This window comes from Aspergillus pseudoviridinutans (genome assembly GCF_018340605.1).
Source record: "Aspergillus pseudoviridinutans IFM 55266 DNA, scaffold_5, whole genome shotgun sequence".
In the NCBI taxonomy this organism is placed as follows: domain Eukaryota; kingdom Fungi; phylum Ascomycota; class Eurotiomycetes; order Eurotiales; family Aspergillaceae; genus Aspergillus; species Aspergillus pseudoviridinutans.
The window spans coordinates 2,355,158-2,382,019 of record NW_025091285.1 but is presented as its reverse complement, the minus strand read 5'-3'; the positions used below and the strand labels follow the sequence as shown (position 1 = coordinate 2,382,019).

The following is a 26,862-nucleotide window of genomic DNA, read 5'->3' as shown; positions in this document are numbered from 1 at the left end:
AAGAAATAGATAGCTATCCACAAGATCCTCCAGCAGTCAGTCCTCTGTACACTTGCATGAACTATGGCTGATCTGATGATTTCAACTCTCTGTTAGGAAAGAGCACTCAAGCTACCTTACAGTGTACGAATACCCACTTTACCCAAAATGAGCTATTGCAGTGTTAGTTAATAGATATATTTGTATGCAAGCAACTATTATTATTGTTTATGTGTTGCTGGACGAGTTCGAGTTTGGTGACTACATACTATGACAGAAACCCAGGCAATAATAGGCCTAAGCAAGGAAAATACCGCATTAACCTCCCGCACAATAATCCTTTTCAGTCCTTAAAGGGTGGCGGACAGGACCACAAATGAGGTCAGTTACACATACCACACCAGCATCCCATACATACATGTCACATTATCCAGGTATCTGATTTGTGAGCTCTGAAGTTCGCGCTTTTGCATAAACAGGATGAGATACTGAGTGGGATGATGATGATGATGATGAACACAAGGCGAGCAATCGCAGCGAGTCAGCAGTTAGAACTCAATGACAGCCAATTGGCAATAATAGGGCGAAACTTGTAGGGAAAACGTGTGGCCCAACCCCTGGCCATTCTGACTAGGGCCCGTCTAACGATCGCTAGAGGCGGAGACCAAGTGGAACTTCATCAGGGCTGGACTCTGAAGCCCTCCAGGGCGACGTCGTGTTGGTGACTTGGTGACCGTTGATGACAATAAATAACCCCAGTCTAAGGTCCCAGAGCTCCTTGGCTCAGGTTGGCGCGTCAGTTCGTTTCCTTGCTGCATTGACACCCAAAGCCGGTGCGAACAAATTTTCTACCCAAATCCAGCGCTGGGTAATGATTCTACGGATAAAGAGATGGAAAATAAATTTTCCATACAGGAAGACATGAAGTCAACCAATGTGTAGGTGGATCTTGTTGTTGATATTTGATACCCCTCCTTGGGTAACCTTTGAACAAGTGCTGACCTCATGTTTGAGTAACACTGAAGCACTGAGGTACAGTGTAAAAGCAGAATATTTTTCACTAAACCAAACTGCATAAATCCAAATTGGTCTAAATCAACAGATTTCATTCGGTGAAAAATGGTCATTTTAAAAAGTCACCCCACTACTGGTGTAATTTTGCCGTAACGTTATAGCTGGAAAGTGTAAACATCCGGTGCTTTATTGCTGGACTCACTGTCTATCAAATAAGATTACTTCTCGTTTTCAGGCTGTGGCAATGTGATAGATGATAATTGATCAGTACTTTCAAGTAGCAATAAGTAGTCTGTTTCTTTGTTTCATATGAGAGGACCTGAGTCCTCCGTACTTTCATGTCGTTGGGACTCTGCTGGACAAGATGCTTTGTTTACTGAGAAGCTTTCATTGTTTACATGGCCTGTCAGTTGTCCATTTATCCCGAGGTTAACTTGAGTTTTTCCTATTTGGGGTCCCGTCTACGTAGCAAAGTATCTGTGTGTGTTCGACGTTGACAGTTGATTATTCCGGCTGCGTATGATGAAACTCCTTTTTATTAGTGGATCTCCGTTTTCTAACCATTCCTTTCCCGCTCAACACGGCCGCCTATCCCAGGCCAATATTGTCAGTATTAATTCGATGATTTTTGACCATAATGAATAATAATATTCTGGACTGATATCAAGGTTCGTGAATTTTTATTATTTTGGTTTGAGTGTCTGGGAGACTCGGGAACAGTACCAAGGGAGTAGTACGGATAGTAGCCAATGTACGGCAACTCATCCCACTCCCAGTTAAAAACAATACCAAATAATTCATCCACCATCAACATGATGCTGCTGCTTTACCCGTAATATTATAATTATTATTATGGTCATGGATCGGGTGCTCTGCGCGTCGCTAAAGTCGATAATAATCGTCTATCTCCTTTCATCTCTTACACGCGCTTCCCATTATCATTATTATTCTCTATTTTCTCTGTACCCCCAGCCTCTTGTAAGTCACTTACATACTACATAACAGTAGTAGTACATCCAAATCCTGACCTATAACCCATCCGCTTCGTGTCTTACTTGCAATTGCTCCAGAGGGGAGAAAGAAGGACAAAAGCGCTTCAGTTATTTGTCCATGTCATAAGCATCATCATTCCCCTCTATCCTGCTTCAATATAATTCTGCCTGCAGCTCTGCATCATCATCATCAACATCAACATCAACATCATTGTTACCATTACACTGAATACCGTGTTTTCATCACAGAGTTCTTGTGATCTGCGCCATTGATTCCCCAAACTTGGTCCGTTGTCGACCGCTTCTTCAGTCCCCACGGCCCCATCCGAAGTCTCCTTAGTTCGTACGAAGTACGTATTTAGTATTTTGGAGGCTTTGGAGCTAGACTAGCACAGCTGTCACCGTGTCAGGGGCTGCTTTACTCTTCCTCTCACTCAGTCTCTCTCTCTGCTCTCCCACAAGTCGCAATAATAATCTCACAAACTTACACTCCCTCAAAAAGTCGGTATCCAATATTCTTTCTTCCTCTCGTTTAGCAGTTCCCACCCAAACGGGTCCAGTGTTGTCACTACAGTGATCACGGTCCAATCCTCCGGGTCTTCCATCTTCCTTCCAGATCTTCGTCTCCTCCACCTTCGCTTGAGCTACTACATAGTGCAAACATACATGACCACCCCCTTTCCTCCCCTCCCTCTCCCAATCGATCGTTCGTCCTGCATTCAATACATCTAACCAACCCCGCGCTCCCTTTAACTCAACTTTCCTTGTTTTCGTTTCCTCATAATCAATGGGATTGAGCCATCTACTCCTTCACTCCCTCAAGCTGAACTTGAATACATCGCAGACGATGAACACCTGCTTGATTTGAACCAACTCGTCCCTGAACTAAGGTCTATATCATTCCTCGGAACACTAACATAGTGTGATACCGTGAATGACCCATAGACACCTTGGACTCTCGCCATTGAACAAAGCCTGGCACAGTCATCAGTCCGTCCTTTGATTCATCTGCTGGCAGAAGATATCAACAGAGCCAACATGACTATCAGCTACGACTACCCGTCTTCACGGGTTCCTGCTGCCACTTCAATGGCTACTCTCGAAGACAGATTCGAAGTCATAAAAGAGGTCGGTGATGGCAGCTTTGGCAGTGTCGCAGTTGCCCGTGTACGGACAGCCGGTTCCAATGTTGCCAGGAGAGGGACTATGGTAAGGAACCCAATTGCGGATGGGATCAGCCCCTCGGAGCATGGACGCGTGCTGATATTCTGCTAGGTCGCAATAAAGACGATGAAGAAGACCTTCGACTCTTTGGCCCCTTGCCTAGAGCTGCGTGAGGTCATCTTCTTACGGACTCTGCCCGCTCATCCCCACCTTGTCCCAGCCCTCGACATCTTCCTTGATCCACTCTCCCGGAAACTCCATATCTGCATGGAATACATGGATGGCAACCTCTACCAACTAATGAAGTCCCGAGACCATAAATACTTGGAGGGAAAACATGTGAAGAGCATCCTCTACCAAATCCTGTCAGGTCTGGACCACATCCATGCTCACCACTTCTTTCACCGTGACATCAAACCCGAGAATATCCTGGTATCGACATCTGCTCCGAACGACTCTGCTTTCAGCCGCTATTCCAATCTTGTCACTCCACCCTCTACTCCTCCGACTTACACAGTGAAGATTGCCGATTTCGGCCTTGCGCGAGAAACTCATTCAAAGTCGCCATACACTACGTATGTCTCAACTAGGTGGTACCGCGCTCCTGAGGTTCTCCTGCGTGCGGGAGAATACTCTGCGCCTGTAGATATGTGGGCTGTTGGTGCCATGGCAGTTGAAATCGCTACCCTGAAGCCCTTGTTCCCTGGTGGTAACGAGGTTGACCAGGTCTGGCGCATCTGCGAGATTATGGGCAGTCCTGGCAACTGGTACAGCAAGTCAGGCACCAAGCTGGGCGGTGGTGAATGGAGGGAAGGCTCTCGTTTGGCTCAGAAGCTAGGCTTCACATTTCCAAAGGTACGGAGATCCGCCATGTCCGTGGAATGAGGGAGAATTGCTAACGTCGACTGAACAGATGGCACCTCATTCGATGGAAAGCATCCTGCAGCCTCCTCACTGGCCAGCATCTTTGAGCCATTTCGTGACGTGGTGCCTGATGTGGGACCCTAAGAACAGACCGACGTCCACACAGGCATTGAACCACGAGTACTTCGCAGATGCTGTGGACCCTCTGCGGCCGAAATCTTCAACTTCACGGCTGCTTGGCCGCAAACAGTCGGACAGGAGCTTCAGATCACCCACTCCTCAGTCCAGCGACTCCCCCACCGTGCCATCAAAGCCATCGTGGTTCAGAAGGTCGCTGATTGGAAGATCGGAAAGCCCAGCCCCAGCTTTAGAAACCGACCAGGCTGTCCGACCGTCTGTCGTGTCGTACAACACTACCCCCGATCTGCAAGCCACCAAGACTAGACCTGCTGCCACCAAGCGCGCCACGTGGGCCAACGGGGCTCCTATGCCTATCCTCCCTTCGATCCGACCAGTCTCTCCCTTGTCTAATGCAGTTACAGCTCAGGCGAACTCGACTCTTGCTCATGGTGGGGATAATGCTCTGTCCGGTGCTGGAAGAGCGAGCAAGAAGATTGGCCGGCAGCTTTCTCTGAACTCACACGGTAACCACTATGCCGACATTCACAGGCAAGAGGCAGAGCGAGCCCTCAACGGAGCTGGAAATATGAACGCTACACTCAACCAGAAAGAGAGCTTCTTCTCTCACCTCCGCAAGAGGGCTCGCCGGCTCTCCGGTCGCAACCAGGCCAACCTGGCGACCGATGATATCGAAGCCAACGCTGGCTGTATGCCGTGGTCAAACCGTTCCTCGCTCGCTCTGGACTCTGTGAATGCGGGAGATGCGAAGCAGAATTCTGACCTGACCGAGTTGGACAGAGCTTTGCAGAGTGTCAAGTACTCGCTCGACTCGGCGGCTCTCGGAAACGTCCCTGTCCAAATCACTTCGACCGGGGACGTCAGCAAACGGCAGTCTATGCCCCAGGGATCGATTCGGTCAATGACAGAGAGCCCAGTCTCAACAAGTGGTGCTCCCGGACCGATCTCGAGCCGGACGAGACGTGCGCTTCAGATGACTTCTCACCCGGTTCACCGTTATGAGACTCCTGAGGAAGAGGACGAGCTCTTGGACGAGGTGTTGCATTCGGCGAGCAAGGCCGCTAAACGCTTGGCACAAAGCGAAACATTTTCTGACGCTTCCTCCAACTACAGTCGCCAAGCTCCGGGAAACGATGGCTCCCGTCCCTTGCCCAGCCCCTATCCCACTCCTTCACCCTCGGCAAAGTGTGACGGTGTCTCTTTTGGTCAGCAAGACTCGACTCCATGCAGACGAAGTCGTCCCGGAGACGAGAAGATGGACCATGCCAGTTCCAATCGTCAATGGCCCACCCCGCCTTACGAGGAACGGGACTGGGTGAACCCAACATCTTCCACTTTTCTGACAGAGTCAACATTCAAATGATTTCCTTGCGGAGGCTTTTCTTATACTCCTTTCATATTGCTTTTTGAAACTTGCATTTTCGGAAAACTAAAAGAAGAGAAAACGAGGTCATAATGCGCATTACCGGCTACCTCACCGAGCACGGCGTACTGGGTCTGGTGTCTACCCTGTTCACAATTTATCGGAGGAGTTCTTCTGTCTTTTCATATCTGTCTTCTTCTGATTTCCCCTTCTGCGCATATTGTATGCTTTTATCACTTGGTTGGCATCGGTTTGCCCTGGGCTTGGTTTTTTTTCACCGGTTCTTTTCGTTCTCATACCCCCAAAGGCCTTTTATAGACGGCGGGCCTCGCAACTCGTTTTCGGCTGTTAGTCTTCTGATCTTTCCTTTGCTATTTATATTTCGTGGCATCTGCTCCCTTGCTCTCTGATATACCCTGATACCGAACGCGCGAGTCGCGAGATCTACCTCATCACTCCCTATATATACACATATCCTCTCATCAATCCTTGGCTCCTAGCATTTACATCTTTCCTTTGTCCATCACTCTTTCTCCTTATCCCCGTGTATATTCTATGGCATATAAATCGTCGCCTGTCATTCCTTTCTGTTGCGCCTGGGGGAGGTGTTACGACTCGTTTCGTCGAGCGAACCTTCTATTTTCTCCACTGTACAATTTTGTTCTGCCATTCGTTAAGTACGACGACGGTAGTCGATGGCCAAAAACCCTGTAATATAGTACCCATTTATCGGCTGCAAGCCCTACATTATATATACATACAGACACCTAATGCAACAGACAATGAAATTTCTGTGCTCATTTGATCTTTCTGAAAGAGTAGCTGTCTGGAACATATTCTCATCGATAGGGTAAACGGCCTTGATGGCAATTTCAATGCAATGTTTAGACCAAGTATGGAGTAGGTGAAGAAGACTCTGTCGGAACAACAATTATCCATACTTCATCAGAATTTCCCGAATCAGTACTTCAGATATCATGGCCATCAATTCTTCTATTATTGTGTTGCATGAGACTTTCTGCGCCTAGTTCTCCTATGATCTGGTGTATTGATATCTGCTCATAGCCGAAATCCCATTTTTGGCTCCACTGCAGCCATTGAAGTCCGATAGCAGAATCGCGATTGAGTCCTTCTTCAGACGGCAAGGTCGATACTGCTTTTACAGTCACTCAAGAAAAACCAGATACCCAGGCCTCATCGCATCGCTTGTATCAACAGTTCTTGCTCCTTCCTTGCTGAGAATCCACAGCCTGGCATGTCGGCCCAACGACAAGCCTCGTCTGCCTCACAGACTCCACACCTATCACCAGCAGAACTTTCCTATCTCTACACCTCCCTCGCGCTTCCCGACAGTCCCATTCGACCAGATGGACGCTCACCCACACAGTTCCGACCCTTAACAGCAGAAACCGATATCCTCCCAGGCACCAATGGCAGCGCGCGGGTCGGATTCGCAGACGGCACGCAAGCCATCGTCGGAGTGAAAGCGGAGGTTGAGAAAACGGCACTGGCGGCAGAGGCCCTGAAGGTGTCGCAGTTGTCATCGGGGGATGATTACGCGGCCGATCAAGGCGCGGACGGCAAGGAGGGGATGAGTGCAGCGGGCGGGCACGAATCGTGGGTGCAGATCTCCATTGAGATTCCCGGTTTTCGGGACGACGATGCCCTGCCTGTTTTTCTGTCGGAGATGATGCGGGAGCCGCTGATCGAATCTGTGTCGAGTGCGCAGGGAGGCGATGTGGGGATGGCTGGCGGTCTGAAGGGGAGGCTGGTCATTAACCGCCGCTGGCATTGGAGGTTGTATATCGATGTAAGGGACCTCGCCTGGACGGCGCATGTAGCCGTGGCCGTGTGTTACCCTGTGCTTTGTCGTGCTGACTTTTGATCTCTTCACTATAGGTTTTGCTGCTCTCGCAGCCTCTATCGTACCCGCTTCCTTTACTCTCTCTGACGACGCACTTGGCGCTTTTGTCGACGAGACTGCCCAAACTGAAATCCAAGGGCGAAGAGGACCCGTTCTTCGACGATGATTGGAATGCGGCCGAATATCTCTACCCTCGCCAGAGTCCTGGAAACGCTGCTACACCCTCACCTTCGCAATTCGTTCGGCCTCCAGTGACGCTGCTGGTCATCTCCGTGGCCGATAACATCATCTTCGATCCCAGCAGGGAAGAGATTGCCGTTGCAGATACCGTCTTGGCCCTTTCGGTCAGCCGCGACGGGGAGACTGGTAGTCTGAAATTACTCTCAATAAGAACAATTGACCCTCCATCCCGTCTAACACAGCCGGGCGTGCCAAACTCGGAGAATGTCGCTACGATAGGGTCTTCCGCTGCTGCAGAGGATGCTACGATCTTGAGCCCTTCCACCGGCGAGGAGGAAGTTTCTGGAGTCTGGAGACCTCGACGTGGCGGTGTTAAAAGAAGTACGATCGCGCGCATGGTGAAAGCGGCGCTGGAGAAGGGTGGTGTGGGTGAGGATGTATTAGAGGGGCTAGAGGGTGTTTCCGTCGGTTGAGTCGATCAGGCATTGTGAATTGAAGAGAAGCTTCACGAAGTTGCCCTCTGCGCTCAATGTGTATCAGTTGACTGATTCACACAAACAGCCGGCTCATTCGCTGCAGGTAAAGCGAAAACAGACGGGCCTGCTGTGTGGGAGAAGCAGTCTGCACTTTAAATAAGGACTGATATGCCAGGTCTATGCCGGTTCTCTGGATGCGAAACAGACGTGATGACCAGGAGATATATCATGACATGTACACATAGAACAATGCATGGGTAGACACAAGGTCAAAAGCAAGCATCATAGCAATTTAATATACAGCGCTGATCTGGGTTCCTAACCCGCCGAACTCATTCTCCATCCATCCGGAAACACCCTACCAGATACCGAGCCACTTCTTGGCAGGCTTCTTCTTTCCTTCCCAGTCAATGTATTCTCCGGTGCCAACTGCAGGAACATCGACCGCGACCGGCGACTGATCATCAACCACCTCCGCAGTCTCTCCCTTGGTCTTCTCATCCGGCTCTTCCAACCCATGCGCAATCCGATACTGCCGCCTCTTCTCCGCATCCTCGACACGCTTGAGGCGCTTCTCCCTCGTCTCCATCGAGGTATGCTGTACATGCATGCGGAAGACGGTAAGCGCCTGGCCGATCGTGTCGATCGGATGAGTCAAGAGCGCAGACCACGGCGGGAGCAAGTGCGCGTACGGCGAGCTATGCTTGAAGTTCGTGGTGAAGGTGAACGTAGCCAGGGATGTGAGAACGCCCTAAACATGCCATAGTCGTCAGCATTGCCTCCAACCAAAGTAGAGTAAGGGGAAAAAACCAACCATAGCAATCCAGATATGGATCCACCGGTTCGTCAGAAACTTGTACATGATTGTCCCCTCGGGCGGAAACATATTCGGGTACTCTCTGTGTTTCTGCTCCTCCTTCTCCTTCTCCGAGAGTCGAGGGCCGGGGTAGTTGATCGGTCCGCTGACCACCCTGCCATTGCGGGTCGGCACCACCCGGCGCGCGGGGTGCGAGGGTGGTCGGAACTTGTCTGGTTGGGCAAGCACGCGCGGTTTGCTGCTGTTGTCTGATGAGGCGCAACGGCGCGAGGAGGGGACTGTGGTTGCGAGAGTAATCGGGTTGCTGCGGCGGGTTAGGGCGTTCAAGGTTCGGGGGGAGGGTATCCCGCGAGGGAGGAGGAATTGGGGGATGGTTATGGGTGCCATTGTATATAACAGGCGTAGTAGACGTTTTAAAGAGGGTGTGTTGTGGAGAGGCGCATATCCTCCGTGCTTGGTGCCTCTTGTCCGCTACATTTCCGACTATTTTTTTCCGTCAGCGATGTTGATGTTGATATCACGTGACTATAGAGACGAACAGCAGCGGTTTCTGCTTCATGCCATGACAGTGCTATCTGATGTTCCGATACTGATATGTTTACTTTAGGTCGGGTAGAGATAGAACTACAGAAAAGTGCATTATGTTCGGCATATATCGATCTAGGTCGCTCCGGATGTGTTGAGTCTGAATAGGCACGACCTTCAGTTCAAAGGCTGGTCGGTGCGTGCCTTGACGCCTCAGATTTCAGGCCGACAACGTATCGGACCACCAAAGCCGGCGGAGCGGAATTATTTTTCTGGAAGAATTTGGGTCGGCGATCGAACTAGCGGACAAATGACGACGCTTCCATTTCCAACGCTCAGGGACTGGTTCCGGCTGCTGCAGTAATGCCGAACCAGTATGTAGGCAGCCTTGCGAAACTCTTGGAAGTGCACTTACGTGGAGATAAGTGCACATATGGTGAGCGCATGTAATATGCACCATCTTCGCATCCGTATGTGTGCTAATTCTTCTCTCTATGCGGACTGGGGCTTAAGGCGACTTATGCTTGGAGATGCTGAGTCTGAGCCTACGATGAGATCATAGTGTACGTGATGTTGGCGATTGCCATTGGGAAGGCAAATCGCAATAAGAAAGAAAATGAATTCTGAATCTGGATTTCAATGCAGGTATCTACTTGTCTGCATCCAGATCAAGAAACAAAATTGCCTAGAATGGTATCCAGATTCTCTATCCGTACCTCCGTAGATGGCTATAAAAAGTGATGCCATTGACGTAAGGCAGAGACAAAAATCCACACCGGGAATTTCCCAGTGTGTGACCGTGTCCCGACAGCGCCCGTTTTCTGTTGAATCATCATGGATCTGATTGGCGGATGTTCAGATCACGGGAGTTGCCGGGGGCAAGGCCGGCCGCATCAATCTACAAATTCCGCCCGCAAGTTTTTCTCCCCTGCCAGCTTGCTCCGTTTCTCCCCCAATTGATTCTCCAGACTTTTTTTGGATTCTTCTGTATTCCAATTCACCTTGTACAAAACCATTTTCAATCTCATAATCTTCATTCAAATCTACCTGTACATTCAAAATGGGCAAGGACGAAGGTTTCGCTCCTGGTAAGCTTACCTTACTGTTCCCTTTTCTCGCGGTTTCCTTGTATTCCTCTCATTGGAACCTGCCGTCATTCACTGCGTCGCGGCGTCCTCTCGCATGTTCGCTTCAGAAGACGTCCAGTGAATGATGGCTGGATCTGGGGGAGGAGAAGAGTATTCCTGCTCCCCAGGCCTCTTCTCAACCACAACATCCACACTGGTAGCAAGGATCAGCTGGTATCGCAATCGTTGCGTCTCGTTGTTACACTTCAAACGTCTCTCGACCCGGTGTCTACCATTTCCACGAGCACACCCCAAGCAGAATGACGAGCTTCGATACCTTCTGCCTCCTCACTACCATTGACATGCGCGAAGCCGAACTTGAAGCGGCGGAAAAGGCGAAACAGATGGCTAACATTATCGCGACTCCAGGTGACGCTAAGAAGGGTGCCAAGCTCTTCCAGGTGAGTACCAGAACAACGGCCATAGTATCTATTTGGATAGCGACTAAGATGCTCGCTCTAGACCCGTTGCGCTCAGTGCCACACTGTCGAGTCTGGCGGTGCCCACAAGGTCGGCCCCAACCTCCACGGCCTCTTCGGCCGTAAGACCGGTTCCGCCGAGGGCTACGCCTACACCGACGCCAACAAGCAGGCCGGTGTCACTTGGGACGAGAACACTCTGGTACGTATTATCATTTTCCAGACTTTCTCTCGATATGAGCCATGCTAATGCGCCTCTGCAGTTCTCCTACCTTGAGAACCCCAAGAAGTTCATCCCCGGTACCAAGATGGCCTTCGGTGGTCTGAAGAAGGGCAAGGAGAGGAACGACCTGATCACGTATGTTTTTTTGCCAAAGACTCACTCTGCCATGGTTGGCATTGCAGGCGCTAACTGTTTCTCCCCTACAGCTACCTCAAGGAGAACTGCTAAACATGTTCACCCTGAAAAGTCACTTGTCTCTTCGATCTTGTCCCGGGAACGTTGTCGCGCCGATCCTCCTGTGGTAAAAGCAGATGCACGGCAGTTCGACGGACAGGGCATGTACTATACTACAACCTTGTTTAAACGCAATAGACCTGATATTTTCTGTGTGCTGGAACATGGCGGATATCATAGAGTCCTAGCGTGCGGAATTGTCTATTATCCTTTTTCCGATGGTTATGTCTTTGCTTCGGATTTTGTGTACCATGGTTAACGCTAGGTCGACCGACCATAATGAATTAAGAGATCTCCTCTCATGATGACCCTGCTTCTTGCTGAGAGTTCTACCTCAGACTGTCGGCCCACGTGCGTCATCGCTCGTCACGTGTTGGTGTAGGCGCCTGCTGACAGGTGAATTTCTGCCTTGCTGCCTGAAGGAAGTTACTCGTCCATCTTCTGACTCTCTTGTCTTCCCCTAGCCTGTTGATGATTCGTGGATATTGACACCTAGTTTCAGGTATACTCTTAGCTCCAGCGACGTCGAGTGGAGGCGAGTCCGTCGTCTTCCAAGCTCATCTTGCTGTTCGCCCGTCTACGGGTTGCGACTCTCCTCGCCAATACAACGGCCATCTGGTGGACGATCCCTGCAGCCATCATCAGACATTGCTCCCTGATTGGTCCGGTACGCAGGCCACGCTGTTCGTCTGGTCTAGCTCTGAGGAGGTCCTGCTAGGTACATCCACTTATGCGGTGGACTCTAGGCTAAAAACGCTCATGATTGATACTATGATGTTGCTAGACTGGAGACTACGATGGCCCTGTACGGTACAGTACAGCTGGAACCATGGGCACATGACACCCGGCTGGCCGATTTGATTGGTCCAGCCACCCTCTGCGCCCCCTCATCCTCGTGATGGGCCAATCAGCGCGAGTCTGAGATGCCCCCTTCCCCCTCCCTTTGGGTATGGTACCTAAGGTACCCGTACGAGTTACCAGTGCAGTTACCAGCAGCTTATCAGCCTTGATAAACTCGGGTACATCAGCCAGGAGCAGCAGCATATCTGAGATCGGATTCCCCCTCTTGTAACTTAGGGTAGACCGCGATCAAAGTCTTGCAGGCATACATTCCATACCAGAGATTCATCCATTCTTGTTGGCGGAAGTCTATCAGCGCGTCTTCACGTCTACTACTAACTAACGTGGGTGCTTCTACATCTTACAGACTGAATTTCCCGTGGAATGTGCTGGTCCGTTTGATGCAAGCGCCTCCTGTTTGTATGTACCTCCCGGGCCACCTACAGTACTTTGTCCCAGGCATCGACAGGCCAGTGAGTGACTTGTCGCTCTACAGTTAGTCAGAATTAGCTATTCGGGTTTCGGGTCCTCAGGCATCAAGGCTCCCCCCCCTCCCTCCAACTGAACCTCGCGCAGCGCATTCCCATGTCTTGCATCGTCCCATTACTGCTTCTTGCATTCGACTTGCTAAACTCTTTGCTTCTTATCCGAACTTCTGATTCTTTGCCTCGTCATTTATTTCCGACAGCACATAGATCAGATCTTACCGGATCTTAGCGCGCTTGCGACTAACCCCTCCTTCAAGCTTTCTACCAATCCATCGCTGTCTCAGAGCTGCACCTCGAGTTGTCGCTTTGACAGCGCACTGACTGAAGTGGCTTTACAACTTCGCTTTAGGTTGTGCGCAACGCCGTCCATCATGCTGGACGAGCTGGATAACGTTTTTGATGACCATCCGTCGCTGGATGCGTCGCTAGAGGATTTTGAGAACAACAGCAATGCGCATCGCTCTCCCGTATTCGGCCTCCCCTCACAGCATTCCGGGTTTCGTTCAGAGGAGTCGGAAGGTGAGGAAGAGGATACCACTCCGAACGGTGAGCGTTGGTCGCCTCCGGGCTTTCGCAGATATGATTACGTTCAAGGTAGCGGGTGGTATCGCCATCAACCCTATCTGCGCAAAGGCGAGAACGATCGGCCGGTGCTGAAGCCGACCGTAGGAGTGAGCCCGTCGCTGTCGCGCGAGGCTAGCCCACAGTACGAAGATGCGATCGAGACCCCCCAAGTGAAGAAACGCAGCGAGTCGGCCGACACAGGAGATGCGACCATCGCTGCCGACATACCGTTACMATCGGATACGCCACTCAAGGGACGGTCCCCGAGTCCCGGTCCGGCGCTCAAGGCAAGCCCCGCGGACGAGGGATTGGACTTTGGGCCGGAGAATAACTTGAGCAATTGTAGGCTTTATCTTGGTTTGCACCCTTGACCAGCAAGCTGGCGCGGGATACTAATAGGTGGACCTTTTCTCAAGATATCCGGTTTGCTGTGCGCGCAGAAGTCCAGCATCGCGAACCATTTGTCGCAATCTTTAGTTACTTGCGATCCAAGTTCGACAAGATCACTAGTTCCAAATCCAACACCACACTGTCCATCCTAATTGCGTTCCTGTCCATCGCATTCATGCGCGCATTGTTCTTACCTAATCTCCCTCAATCGATCCCGGATCTGGTGAAATTGTCAAGCTTTGCGCGATCCTTTGAGCCTCTCATATACTACTCGGAAAATGGAGTACAGCAGATCGGGACGTTGCAGGAGACCGGCGTGGCTGTCTGGGATCTGAGTGAATCAGTGCGCGGTACCAATATGACCAGCGCCCCGATCATTGTGCGCCAGCTAGATGAACTGTCCGAGTCGCTGAAAACATTGTCACTGGAGCTAACGCGCTTTTTCGCCAATGTCGACTCCGACGTTGACTCGATTCTGATAGTCATGGACTGGGCCAAAAGAGAGCTGGAGACTTTATCGTCGCAACCTCCAAGTTCTCTGCCATCCATTGTCCTCGACAACGTGCATGATCTCTTATCACGGCTCGGCACGCTGGAGCGTCTGTCCGCTCCCAACGGCGAGGCGAGTGCCGGCCAGCTGACAACCACTCCAACCACATTCGGTCTCGTCGTGACGGCCGTGCTGGGTCAGACTTCCGCCCAGCGGACACGGGCCACTCTCACGCGAACCTTCACGGAGTTCCTATCGGTCCTTGAAGAGTCGATCAATAGTGAACTGACCCATTCGACCGCGCTATTTGCCCTCTTTGAATCCATAGATCGCCAATTTCTCAATCTGCAGCGTACCGTTGTGCGCGAGTCAGACGCCCAAGAACGTGCCGAGGGGGAGATGCTGAGCTCCCTGTGGACGCGAGTCCTCGGTCCTGATGCCGCTATGGTTCGCAAATATGAGAAGAACAAGCGCCTGTTGGCCAATGTGCGCAGCCGGACTGTGGCCAACAAGCACCTACTGATGGATCACCGCGGCCGTCTTCTGACACTCAAGGTCAACTTGGAGACCCTGCGACGAAAGCTGGTCAGTCCACTGGTGCGCCGAAACGACTCTGTGAGCTTTGTCGGTGCTGTCGAGGGAGGCAGCGGCCGCAGTCATGGACGGATGCTCGGACCAGTTGAAGCAGTCATCGACGGCCAGATCCGCGGGCTGGAGGGTACATACGAGTACCTCCGCTCCGTCCGAGAAAAGCAAAAGGCCAAACTCATGGAAATGGTATATGGAGCTGGGCGCAAAATCCCATCACCTTCCATGTTACCAGATGGATCGGACGATCTAGGGTCGGATACCATCGAGGGGGTCTGAACGCCGCCAGAGGAGGGTTGCAAGGGGGTTACCGGTTACCCCCGTTCACACATACATCTTACGTCTGTTGTCCTCCTCTCCTMCTTTGGTTTAGTCGTTTAGTCATCACGGCGTTTCGTCCCCTCGCTGCACGCAATTCCACTCGGCGTTCTCGGTCGATTACTCCCTAGACATCGGGCGTCGGCATGGTATCTGGTCTGGGTTGGCTTCCGTCCACGAGTTTATCCAGCTCGTCTCTTCTTTTTTACTCCCATTTCCCGGCGAAACTGAGGTCAAAAGCAGAATAGACGAGTGGTCTTTTTGTTTTTCTTCTTTTCTGTGTTTTGTTGGATATGGAAAGGGCTGGTGTTCTGTGATTCCGTTCTTTCAGGATACATACAGCAGGTAAGGAAGGAAGGTGCAAGATGGCGCTTATATTGGCTTTTGTCTTTTCTGCGGTCTTTTTATATCGTGATACACTCCTTCATTCCTAGCATAGGGTCTAGCATGTACGAGGCATTTACAACTCAATCTACAAGGTACTCCCATCACTTCTTCATGTTCCACGGTCTAGATGATAGTTTCCGAGATTTCATTTTCGCAGCAAGATGTACAAGTATAAAAAGAAGACCCCATCAGCGAAAGAGAATAGATGAATCGAGAAATATCGACAGAAATGAATCAAATCAGTCAGCTTATGGTATGACCTGTGTTGGATGGAGAAGAATCCCATGAAATTGAACTTGCGCCCCGTAAAACCAGACAAAACACCATTTAACTCCGTTTCGGATGCTTGCGTGGAACCTTAAAGGCTACAGAGAAGTCGAAGTCGCTTCCCTCGCTTTCTTCTCCCCGCCCCAATCGCTTTTCATGTTCATTTTTGGTTTGGTTTTAGTTTTCGACTTGGGAAGATCGAAGGGGCTACAGCCTAGAAGCCGTACCCACCGCCGCCGTACGGCGTTGCACCGTAGGGAGTTGCCGCGCTGGCTCCCCAGGCACTCGTGCCGCCGTTGGCGTATGCCGTGAACCCGCCGTCCATGCCCTCTGGCGGCTCGTATGCGTCGGGACTGCGGACGCCCATCATGTCCTCGTCTTCGGGGAGGCCGTTGCGGCCGCCGTCGCCGGCGCCCGAGAGGGAGGAGATGACGGTGGCGAGTTTGCGTTGGAGAACGATAATACCCTGCTGGATGATCATGTCCGGGTCGAGGTTGCCGACGCTTTCGACGTCGATGTAGAAGTTGCTTGGTTGAGCGTCGTAGTCGAACGGTTGGTCGGGGGGCGCGGCGTGTTCCCAGGCGGCGTTTGCGGAGACGGGCCTGGGTGAATCATTAGCGACTGCTTTTGCAGTGTAAAAGTAAAGAAGTGCAGAAGAGAACGAAGAGTAGAACATACCATTCCTTGATGGGATCCTCCTCGTACCAGTAATCCACATGCCGCAGGTTATTGTGCGGGTCATATTCGAACCCAACAGCCGCAGTGGGCGCCCACTTCGCATGCTCCTTGGCCATCCCCTTCTTCGCAATACATGTCATCTTGAGTTCCTGCCCCCGCCGCAGCTTACAGATCAGAGGGCCCTTCCCCTCCGGATCCGTGATAACGGGGCTCCCCACCCACTCATTCGCTCGCTCGCCGCTGACGACCAGATCCCGCGCGTAGACGGGCATGATCTCGTCGCCTGTGCAGCGCGCGTGCAGTGTGAGCGTAACGCTACAGCGCGCGCAGTGGTCCTCGCATTCGCAGTCGCGGGTGTACTCGACGTCCTGGTCGCAGTTTTTCGAGTTGAGGGGGATGAGGCCCAATCTGTGGGCGAGGAATTCGTCGGGGAGTACGGAGGTGTTCTTTTCGACTTCGACCAGGTCGATGGCCATCGTTGGGACTTCGGCGAGGATGACTCGGCGAAGGGAGTTGGCGAAGGCGAGGTCGACGGAGCTGAGTTTGAAATCGACGCGGTATGGCTCGGCCTGGGGCAAGCACATCAGCAATGTCTTCTTTTGCAGAGCTGATTGATATTCTTCAGAGACAGCTCGAACATACCTCTCTCACGGTCACTTGGGGCCCAGTGGGCTCAATATCCATCTCATAATCCATTTTGGCGATAAAGACACGGTGCTGCTGGTCGCCACCCTTGTTTCTCCGTAGTTTAATGCTATACTCGACTCATGCGATTCTGATGAACCACAGTCTGGCCCTGCAACTGTGGCTTTATAAAGTCTTTTTGTGAAAGGAAGACTTTGTTCGGTGGTCGTTGGTGACAGCAGGGAGCTCTGGGTTTGGCTTTGACCGATCGCACTTCCGCCTTTCGACGCTTTGCCTAATTAGGCATTATGGGCAGCAGTCTAGTAAGCGGTCCCAACTACATGATACAGTCATTCACTTTCACAGACTTGCAGTCCATGCTGTTTATTAAGAAATTCTGACGCAAAGTAGGTCCTCGAGAAAGTCTACCTTAGACACTAGGGGACTAACCCCAACTCGTGAATTCTGCGAGATTTCCAAGCTATGATACATAGAAGCCAAGGGTATAGCAAGCCTGCTATGGGTGTACTGTGTGCCGTTAGATAGATATTACACGTTGATCCAGGGTTGCTATTTTTGCGGTATTCATTCAAGATCCAAAATTGCAGGAGCAAGCCCAAATAGCATCAGTTTCGGCAATATCAATGCGTCACTGTCTCGATGGCTGATCCAGTAGGCATCCACCAGTCCCAGTGCAATAGAGATCCTGACTGTGGCCTCTTCCCCTGACTTCGGCTGAACGCCCAGAAATAAGCCGGATAGTAGGTTGGTATCAAAGTAGTCCACCGATAAAGTTTCCGCAGACGACTCGTATGCAATCCCAAGTCAAGTCCAGGTAACAGCAACAGCAACAGCAACAGCAACAGCAACAAAAAATTTGCTTTTCTCGTCCGTCCGCAACAGCACAGCACATCAAGCTGTGCGTCTAGCCTTCTATACTGACGAACTGTCGAAGATTCTATAGTGATGAGCCGTAGAAACCGGGTTATGCACAAAGCCATCAAGCCGCCGCCCGCTTGTGCCAAGCAACAAGATACAAAGACTCAGAACTCCGAGGCTGTGAGACCGACCATGACAGGTAAAAAAACCCCGAGTGACACAGATGCAAACAGAAAACCAAGACAAAGAGTCGAATTTAGGGTGGAAAATCGTATCAGTTCGTAACAAGATCAAAATGCTGACAAGCAGCGATTGATCATCTCTTCTCGTTCGCCTGACGAAGGAGAGAAAAGACAGAACTCCTCTGCTATCTTTTCAGAGAACTGCGATTTAATGCCTCCAAGAGTTCAGGACGGCTTGCAAGAGCGGCGGCGGCTTGTGCATAAGTAACCCATTGCCGTTTCCGCTTGTGCATCTCTGGCCACTGGTCTTCTTCACGATCAACCGTCACCTCAAAAAACTGGTACGAGGCCTTCGGGGCACTCGACGTCAGAACGGAGGACGGGCGCATATCTGGGATCAACCCCAGATCCTTGTGGACCGTGCAAATAACACCGGCCTCTTCCCAAGCCTCTCTGCAAGCGGCTTGTTGCGCAAGTGCCTCATCTGTCTCCCATCCTCCTTTGGGGAGGACCCAACCACCACTTCCTACGGACTGAATCATGAGCACCCGCGTTTTGTCATGAGAAAGTGGGACGACACCCGCCACGAGCCTTTCGCCTTTAGAGCCGTAGCCTAATGATTTCAGATAAGTTAGCTTCTTGTCGGTTGAGAAGTTGATGACGACATTTCCGAGCTCCTGCATGGACGACGGCCGCAGGCCTCCAGGGACGGTAGACTCACGTTGGTTTTTCCGCCCTACGCGGGACTCCATTGAGCGAGATTGTTCCGCCATTTTTGACATTTTGATATATAGATATATATATATCTACAAGCGTCTTTGTGAGAACGCCTGTAGAGGGATCGGAAGGAAAAGGAATTGAGCGCTCGTCAACGACAGCTGATGCCGTGATCTTGAGGCGCCAGAAGGTAAAAGAATGGTAAGGGCAATGAAGGGGAAAAAACTATGGGTTTCGGCTATAGCTTGGGAGCTCAATTCCAAAATGACCGGAGGATTTCAAACAAGAGCCCTCGCCTCAGTAAAGGGCCGTTCAGGGAAGGAAATCAGTGTATTCCCCAGATTGTCAACCTTGCCCTCTTTGTTTTTGGAGAAGAGGCGGTCGAGGGAAATTTTTTTGGGGCGACTGAGAATAATCTTGCGGAGATGGAAGAGAGGAACTAGGTATTCCCGTTCACTCCCGTAGCGGACGGGAACCTCAAAGAAGATATAAAGGTGACAATAGACATCATTCAGGAGAAATAAGTATAGATTAGGGAGGAGGATAGAAGAGGAAATGGGAGAGTGTGAGAGGAGCGGAGGGGGAGGGTCTCAGAGGCAGCTTGGTATAATGGCGGCGCGGTCCGGCAGGAAGTACGGAGACCCCTACCTAGGTAAGGTAAGGGTATTGTGGTAAGTGCTGGTAAGGTATTGACTTACAGTCAGGTTCTACCTAAGGTACTGTCCAAGTGGTACCTAGATAATAATTACCATCAGGTATTGACGGACTTACCATAGTACTAAGGTACGATTCTTTTAGGGGCCCCTAGGCCCGTGGTTTGGTGATAGTCCCGGAGCCGGAGGGGGGCTCTCCCAGAGCGGTTCGGCGTCGTATGCAGGTCATCCCATATGCGGTATCTGTGAATCACGGTATTAATACGGATTAGTATTACAATAACGACCCAAGTAAGTTTCGTCTCCCGTCATCAAGTACTGAGGTTCAGGGCTTTCTTTAGTTTGCCCTCTACGCAGGGTGATACTTTAGATCTGTATATCGAGCCCAGCACCTAAGGTAGAGGAGGAGGAGCCTCTATGACCAATTTTTTCTCACCTGCGATGGTACATGTACTCTGTAGTTTGCTACGTGGGTGTGAGACAAGGGTACCAACTAGGGCAGAGACGATTTTACCTTTGGATAAAATTGCCTAGCTTAACTCTTTAGTTAGAAAAGTAAAATAGAATAAAAAATGAAATAAATTGAGTAAATGACGGAAGACAGTCTGCAAACCTCTGATAATAATAACCAATCTACTTTAACTAGTTTAAGGCTCTGTCGTTGTCTCCTGCAGATTAGAGTCTCGCACCCACACTTCGGAAGTCGAGGGAGGACTGAGAGAGCAACATTCAAAACGGGAGTGTCTAAACTTAGCAGGTATCTACAAAGGAGAGATTGAACATTGGATGATCTGTTCGCATGCATAATTTCTGTATTCTACTCTGTCGGAGACGACCCGAACTAAATCAGTTAACTCCGCCATCGTCTTGCCTCTAGGGCTCTGGTCGTCCCTGTTATCTCGTTTAATTTACGTTAAATGCTTTTTTACCCTTCTTACCTATGGATCCAGCCTATTATTATGCTTCGAACCAAGGCTGTAGATTAGATTGGGTACCAGAAAGCAGGAGCACACTTGCATACATTAGCCACTCAAAACGACGATCCAAGCATCGGATGCGGGGCACAGCAACCCAGTCTGGTCCAAGAGATCCCGATCATCAAGAATGACCTTTCAGCATGCTAAAAGGAACTCTTAAGCAGAGGGCACGTTCGGATATCTTCGTGATGGCTTCGGAGAAACTCTCAAATTCTCGTGGAGTACTAATACAATACACGGTACATATCGAATGTCTAAGGTATATGGTGCTGCATATCCCTCTCAAACCCGAATCGCATGTTCCACCTAGCTTGGTGGGGAGTACTGTACACTTTTCTGCAGTGGCTGGTTGAGTTGTAAACTCGTAATTCGTGAGAGCCAAGAGCCTAGGGACGTGCTCAGATCTGTAGGCCATTAATGGTCCAGAGACTTGAGGATCGCTGTATTAGCAATTGGAGTTGGATGCGACAACGCAGCAAAGATCTGTAGTCAGTGCGGATCTTTAATCTCTCTGAGATCCTAGCCGGCTAGCACAGACAAATGATGGTAGTGGTCATCATGCGTGGACGTTGGGAGTATTTGCACGTGATGTCACTGGCTATGGGGGAATCTGCATGTAGAGGTAGTAATGCGTCGAGTGGTACTCATGAATCAAGCATCAAGGTTTTGGGTATAGTGCTGTTAAGTGCTGTTAAGAATTGCCCTTTAGACCCAGAAAGACTATTCAATTGGAGTCTTGAGTTCTCACACACATCATAGCAGTCCGTAAAGACTACCTCAGGTAATGAAGATTGACACTTGGCCAACTTCCAACTCGAGACATGCAAAAAGGTTAGGTTGTGGTACCTATTAATCAGCTCCAGGTACTCTGTACAAGTGACCATAATTACACACGCCGTATTGTGAATCAGGTACGTATGTTTTCTGAGTACGGTATACGCTAGCTGACCATACAATACAGGGACTTGGGAAGACATGGAAGCTTCTCCCTTTCGGCCGTCAGGTACCATGAAGCTCTAAACTTCTATGCTGTGGAATGATGGAACATGATCGGAGGGATGGAAAAGCGCATATGTTCACATTTCGTAGCCAGATGCTACTTGGCCGATGCAAGCACGGATTCTGCTTGCCATGATCCTGGAACCAGAGACACCTACAGTGGCGAAAATAACATCAGGTAGAGTCAAGTCACCTTTAAGCCTCCTGCAGCACATCCAAGAAACCAGTAAAATGACAAGGATGATTCGGTCCTTACATCTGCAGCGATAGGGCTTTAGCCTCTTCTAGAAGCATCACGAACGCCCTTGGGCTGGACTGTACTTGCATGCGTTGCTTCTTCATCCTGCCGCCAGTCAAAATGTAATCCCAAGTCATGCTTGGCAAATCAACATGTAGTCGGATTCTGGGCTCTACATCTCGAGTATCTCTTTATAGAGCACCTATCTACGTACCAGGCTGGGTTAACTCATGTACTCTTCATTACATTGCTTGTATAGTGGTCTCGAGGACGGATACCTAAGGCTGCTTCATTGAGGCTCCATTCCGGTAATATAAGATCATACCAGTTGGCTGACCTGGCCGTACGGAGAGTAGTGAGCAAATCAACTTTCTCTATTATTATTATACTAGACAACGACGACAGGAACAACAACTCCATCATCTCAGTCCGTTCTCCATTCTTATGTCCATCATCGTCAGATCTAACTGCAGCGAGACCAGCTCATCTTTGTTAGCCCATCCTGGTGGCTCCCGTTTTCTAGTCTCCGACTCTCATTATTTCTTCTCTTCCCGCCTTGAGCGCTGGCAATAATATAACTGATCCGCTACTTCCATCGCCATCTTTTCTCTGAACGATCCGATTGAACTATTATTCGCCCTGCGTATCGCCTCGCCATGGAAGAAGACGACTCCGTGGAGACTCTGGATCACATCGTTGACGCCGAACGCGCGAGGCAGCTGTCACTCTTCCGACCTCTAGGTAAGGAGCCAGTCAGAGTGGTGTGCCTTTCCCCGTGCACCCATCACTGGCCGTCATCTATCCGCTTCATCTTGCTCTGCCCCTCCCTCGAGGACGGTATTCTATTGTATTGCCCCTCATCCGCCACGCCATTGCTCTCTGTCTATGTTCTTGGCTTCCATATTCTAGCCTTCTGAAGCTTTTGGATCTGGATTATTTTCCCGAATGAGAACACACCGCTTGGAGCGCTTTGCTGTTCTTCCTCCACTTCATGCTTACTATGACTGTCCGTATGACTAACACTATCCGCATACAGGATACCAGCGCAACTCTTGTGGTTACTGCAAATCTGATAATGGAAGTGAGTGTGTCTTTTGATCACCTGCCCCACTTCCTCCCACCTGCCATCATTCTCTTAGCCCTGCTTCAATGCCTTGGCTGATCAGTATATGCAGGCGCTGCCTACTACACTAGTTCTGTTTCAGTACGCCCAGAACATTACGATATCCTCGTCAATCGCGGCTGGAGAAGGTTGTACTCGCTCATCTGCATGCAGTGGCAATGCAATCACCTTCACAGCGCATTGCTAACCTCCGGCTAGATCGGGAACCCTCTACTACAAGCAGAATCTGCCACGGTCATGTTGTCCGCACTACACGTTAAGGTGCATACCCCGTGCTTTTCGCTAGCTTTGTGACATTGGACGCTGGGACTGAAACTGATGCAAACCCCAGACTTGAAGCATCCGCTTTCAAACCGCGAAAGGATCAACGCCAGGCTGTCAACCGCTGGACCAAGTTCGTTCTGGGTCCGGAATACATCCGTAGGGCAGCCTATTTGTGCCCCAAAACGAGGGAGTGAGTATTCGTAGTTTTCTATGAAACGCTGCCGGTGAAGAAACGTGTCCGCATACACTTACACTTTTATTCTCTGTTCAGAGAAAAGAAACATCGAAAATGCAATTTCGATCTGCTTACTGCGGTTCACGAGGCCGAGTACAGCAACGTCAAGCGGCCCATTGATCCGAAGACGAAGAAACTGCTGGAACCAGCCCATCGATTTGAAGTCAACATAGAGGGAGACTCTATTTCCCAGGCCAAGTCAGCAACCTTCGAGCCCTAGTATCATTTTGTAGGCTAACCGCGTCCTAAGGTTCGAACTTTTCGTCAAATATCAAACCAAAATCCACAAGGAAGACGTATCCAAATGGAAACAGAAGGATTTCAAGCGTTTTTTGTGCTCAGGCATCAAAAGGTCTCCTGCGGAAGCAAAGTCCGCGGAACGAAAATTAGGGTCATGGCATCAATGTTATCGGCTCGACGGGAAGCTCATTGCGGTTGCTGTTTTGGACTTGATGCCAAGTGGCGTGAGCTCTGTCTACATCTTGTGAGTTTAAACCCATGGCCAGTCTCTGAGCCTGTAGCTAAGTATTCTAGTTATGATCCGGATTATGAGCAGTGGGAGTTTGGCAAGCTCAGCGCCATGAGGGAGATTGCTCTTGCGCTGGAGGGGTCTTACCAATACTACTATATGGGTAGGTGACTCTGGTTTTGTGAGTGGAGAGGAAGGTGTGCGATGATTGACGACTCTCAGGGTTCTACATCCACTCATGTCAGAAGATGCGCTATAAAGGCGCGTTTCGACCACAATACGTCCTCGGTAAGGATGACATCGGAGCCAATAACAACGAGATGCTAATTTGATCCCAGACCCCGAGAGCAACACCTGGGACCCGCTTGACGGGGAGCTAACCAAGAAGCTGGACGAGCGTCCGTACGTGTCGCTTTCCCGCGACAGACGATTGGCCGCGCAGGGTCAGCCAGAATCTACGGAGCTCGAATCGGCAGAGGAAGAGATCAATGACGAGGAGATGTCTCTGTTTGACCTGCACATGCCCGGAGTCATGACTCTGGATGAGGTAAAGAGGCTGGATCTGGACCACTCGCTCCTCCTCGTGCGGGGCTCTCTCGTTCATATGATGGTAAGAGGGGTCCCATTGCTGGCGCATCCAACCTCGCTCGCTAACATGGCTGGACTCTAGGATCTCGTAGGCTGGGAACGAATGCCTATCGATAACCCCCAATCTGTTAAAGGCATTGTCGCCGAACTCGCTGCGGTGTTGGGCAAGGAAGTTTTCAAGGATTGTGCGGTGGTTTTGTTCGATTGATAGTACCTGGATTTAGATTCACAGTGAGACATGCGCACTGTCTAGTCTTGAAGGTATTACTACTAGGATAATCTACGTAGAAATGAGCAATGCAGTGGTTTCGACCAATTCGTATGTATGACACTAGTGTATTAGCTCAGAGTTCGTGTCAGAGTAAACATATAGAGCAAAGTGCGGTTCATGAACAATGCTTGTTGAAATCAAATCCCGATCGAGACGCCTTCCATGATGATACAGTGACTGAAAAGCGAAATGCCGCCATAGCAATACAAAATGTCCCATGCATGCCAATATCAGAACAAAGACACCGAAATGCATCGAGAGAAAAAACCGACGAAAAGCAATCAATGCATCAGCTCAACCGGAGGGCGCGCCGTCTTCGGCGGTAGCTTCTTAACCGACATGTCAATCGGACTCATCTCGACATCCTCATCGTCCGGCTCCACACTCGTATCCTCGACCATCACGGCCGGTAAACCGGGACTACCACCGTGATCCTCGGGATTGTAGATCAGCGTACTACTCCGACTCCGCTGCTGCGACATAGCCACCGGCCAGCTCCCCGTCCGCTTCTCGTCGGACATCGACATCGGCGTCTCGGGGTCAACAGGGGCAGGGGAAGGGGCATGAGCAGATTGTTCCGTCTTGAGCTGCGCAAGCGCATGGGCGAGATCACTGGCGTGGACCTCCTTGTTGGGCGGCTCCTCAGTGCGCATGACCCAACCGTGTGGGGGGCTCGGAGGCGGGCTGATGAAGAAGAGCTTGTCGAGGTGCGGGGCCTCGAGGAGTTTAGGGCGGCCCTCGTCGACGAGTGGGGTGGGTTCGCCGAAGTAGATCTTTGTGCGGACTTTGCGGTTGAGCAGGGCCTGGCCGTCGAGGAGTTTGCGGACGCGGATGGCGTCGTCTTCTGAGTGGAAGGAGCAGACGATGCGGCGCATGGAGGGGAGCGGGGAGAAGGAGTTTAGGGGGGCGATGGACTCGATTTGGGAGCGGATGGAGGCGAGTGAGGACGGTTGGAAGAGGTAGAGGTCGTGCAGGTCGGTTATCAAGAGGGTGTTTGATGGGGGAGTTGGCTGCGAGAGAGGAGGTAGATTGGAGAGGTCGAGCGAGAGAGCTGGCCGCGGTGAGGTTGAGGAGTGGGAGCTGCGGTGGGCGCCGAATGAGGGCGACTGAGGGAGGGAGTGTGGTGGTGATGTTGTCGTTGTGGTGATGTCCGCCATAATGATTTTGTTTCTCTGTTTTCTGCAATCTGAATTGGTTGATGCAGGGATGCGAGAATGTTGAGGTCGAGTTGTTCAGATGTAGTAGATGGCAGACGGATAAGCAACTTTTGTATATGACTGATGGTTGCCACCGACGGTAAGGCCGCAAATGGCGATTGATGGAGGGTTCAGGGGAAGAGAAAACCTTGATTGGGAGAAAACTTAATAATGAGATTGTTCGTTCTTACTTGAAGTTGATGTGGAATGGCAAAATACTACTCAATGTTCCGTTCCCAGCGTTTTTAAACAAGAAACGGGTCAGATCCCCCAAGAGTTGTTGAGAGGCGCAGCCAAACACACATGAGTGTATCGCCATGGGCTTCGGATGCGGCCTCCCCTGAGGCTCCGCTATGGGGGCTTTGCTTGCCTCGTTCGTCGTAATCACAGAGCCGAATTCTAGACTAGGGATCTATCTACTCCGTACAGTAGTGTCTACCTTGCTTTGATTTTTCTTTTTCGGTTCCTGAAGATCGTATCCAGCGTTACTTTCGTATGGACATCCACTTCCTATTTGGGTGAATTTCTCGCTGGTTCGATAGGTGCGGCTTTTGCCACACCAATAATTAATTCCACATCTAGACTTCTCCGTGTGGCTTGTACTTTCCTTTGCTCGGCGTTGCCTAGTACACTTGCACAGCGACATCGTGGATGTAACTATTGCCACTAATTGCTTTAGTAGTCGTCGACTTACTGTGATATCGATCGGCTGGATGTTTCCGATGCGCAAGGGAAGATTTCAACCCCTATGCCATAGCTGCCAGGTTCTCACTTGACTACGACCAACATCCATCGTAACCATATTGTTTGCCTTGCAGCCTTTGCCATTATTATAGAGTTTATATAGTCAGAATTTGGGATTTGTCTACCTTTCTACTGACCAGATCATTAGGCGGATATTCTCCGCATTTACTTCGGTGCTCAGTTCTGGGTCAGCATGGAGTACCCGTATATGGGTCTGCTCCGCCTCTGGAGTGGATGTGATAGTTGATAACACCGCAGTAACTGCCAAGAGCTCGATAGTTCTTCGCTCATGTGGCTTTGACAGATGATGGATG

At 50.5% G+C, this 26,862-nt stretch overlaps 9 protein-coding genes across 9 annotated transcripts; 5 read left to right on the top strand and 4 right to left on the bottom strand.

The window, feature by feature from the left end:
• Positions 1-3,023: 3,023 nt before the first annotated feature.
• On the top strand, positions 3,024-5,514 carry Asppvi_007895 (serine/threonine-protein kinase; the record flags this gene model as incomplete). The annotated part of the gene is made up of 3 exons (XM_043303778.1): positions 3,024-3,194; positions 3,261-4,004; positions 4,063-5,514. The coding sequence occupies 3 exons, from the start codon at positions 3,024-3,026 to the stop codon at positions 5,512-5,514; spliced, it is 2,367 nt and encodes a 788-aa protein (XP_043159713.1).
• A 1,255-nt stretch (positions 5,515-6,769) lies between these two features.
• On the top strand, positions 6,770-8,031 carry Asppvi_007894 (exosome non-catalytic core subunit RRP42; the record flags this gene model as incomplete). The annotated part of the gene is made up of 2 exons (XM_043303777.1): positions 6,770-7,324; positions 7,414-8,031. The coding sequence occupies 2 exons, from the start codon at positions 6,770-6,772 to the stop codon at positions 8,029-8,031; spliced, it is 1,173 nt and encodes a 390-aa protein (XP_043159712.1).
• Positions 8,032-8,392: 361 nt separating this feature from the next.
• Positions 8,393-9,238, bottom strand: Asppvi_007893 (uncharacterized protein; the record flags this gene model as incomplete). The annotated part of the gene is made up of 2 exons (XM_043303776.1): positions 8,393-8,785; positions 8,849-9,238. The coding sequence occupies 2 exons, from the start codon at positions 9,236-9,238 to the stop codon at positions 8,393-8,395; spliced, it is 783 nt and encodes a 260-aa protein (XP_043159711.1).
• Positions 9,239-10,763: 1,525 nt separating this feature from the next.
• On the top strand, positions 10,764-11,373 carry Asppvi_007892 (iso-1-cytochrome c; the record flags this gene model as incomplete). The annotated part of the gene is made up of 4 exons (XM_043303775.1): positions 10,764-10,904; positions 10,966-11,124; positions 11,186-11,280; positions 11,352-11,373. 4 exons carry the CDS (start codon positions 10,764-10,766, stop codon positions 11,371-11,373), a joined length of 417 nt encoding a protein of 138 aa, XP_043159710.1.
• Positions 11,374-13,078: 1,705 nt separating this feature from the next.
• Asppvi_007891 (uncharacterized protein) lies at positions 13,079-15,018 on the top strand (the record flags this gene model as incomplete). The annotated part of the gene is made up of 2 exons (XM_043303774.1): positions 13,079-13,613; positions 13,688-15,018. The coding sequence occupies 2 exons, from the start codon at positions 13,079-13,081 to the stop codon at positions 15,016-15,018; spliced, it is 1,866 nt and encodes a 621-aa protein (XP_043159709.1).
• Positions 15,019-15,925: 907 nt separating this feature from the next.
• Asppvi_007890 (DNA-directed RNA polymerase II core subunit RPB3) lies at positions 15,926-17,085 on the bottom strand (the record flags this gene model as incomplete). Its single annotated transcript, XM_043303773.1, has 3 exons — positions 15,926-16,313; positions 16,390-16,958; positions 17,032-17,085. The coding sequence occupies 3 exons, from the start codon at positions 17,083-17,085 to the stop codon at positions 15,926-15,928; spliced, it is 1,011 nt and encodes a 336-aa protein (XP_043159708.1).
• Positions 17,086-18,259: 1,174 nt separating this feature from the next.
• Asppvi_007889 (NUDIX hydrolase) lies at positions 18,260-18,847 on the bottom strand (the record flags this gene model as incomplete). Its single annotated transcript, XM_043303772.1, has 1 exon — positions 18,260-18,847. One exon carries the CDS (start codon positions 18,845-18,847, stop codon positions 18,260-18,262), a length of 588 nt encoding a protein of 195 aa, XP_043159707.1.
• A 3,467-nt stretch (positions 18,848-22,314) lies between these two features.
• Asppvi_007888 (arginyltransferase) lies at positions 22,315-24,545 on the top strand (the record flags this gene model as incomplete). The annotated part of the gene is made up of 11 exons (XM_043303771.1): positions 22,315-22,399; positions 22,695-22,739; positions 22,834-22,909; positions 22,980-23,042; positions 23,113-23,235; positions 23,317-23,478; positions 23,531-23,764; positions 23,815-23,912; positions 23,972-24,037; positions 24,088-24,359; positions 24,420-24,545. The coding sequence occupies 11 exons, from the start codon at positions 22,315-22,317 to the stop codon at positions 24,543-24,545; spliced, it is 1,350 nt and encodes a 449-aa protein (XP_043159706.1).
• A 344-nt stretch (positions 24,546-24,889) lies between these two features.
• Positions 24,890-25,765, bottom strand: cbpA (putative calcineurin binding protein; the record flags this gene model as incomplete). Its single annotated transcript, XM_043303770.1, has 1 exon — positions 24,890-25,765. One exon carries the CDS (start codon positions 25,763-25,765, stop codon positions 24,890-24,892), a length of 876 nt encoding a protein of 291 aa, XP_043159705.1.
• Between the last annotated feature and the right edge of the window lie 1,097 nt (positions 25,766-26,862).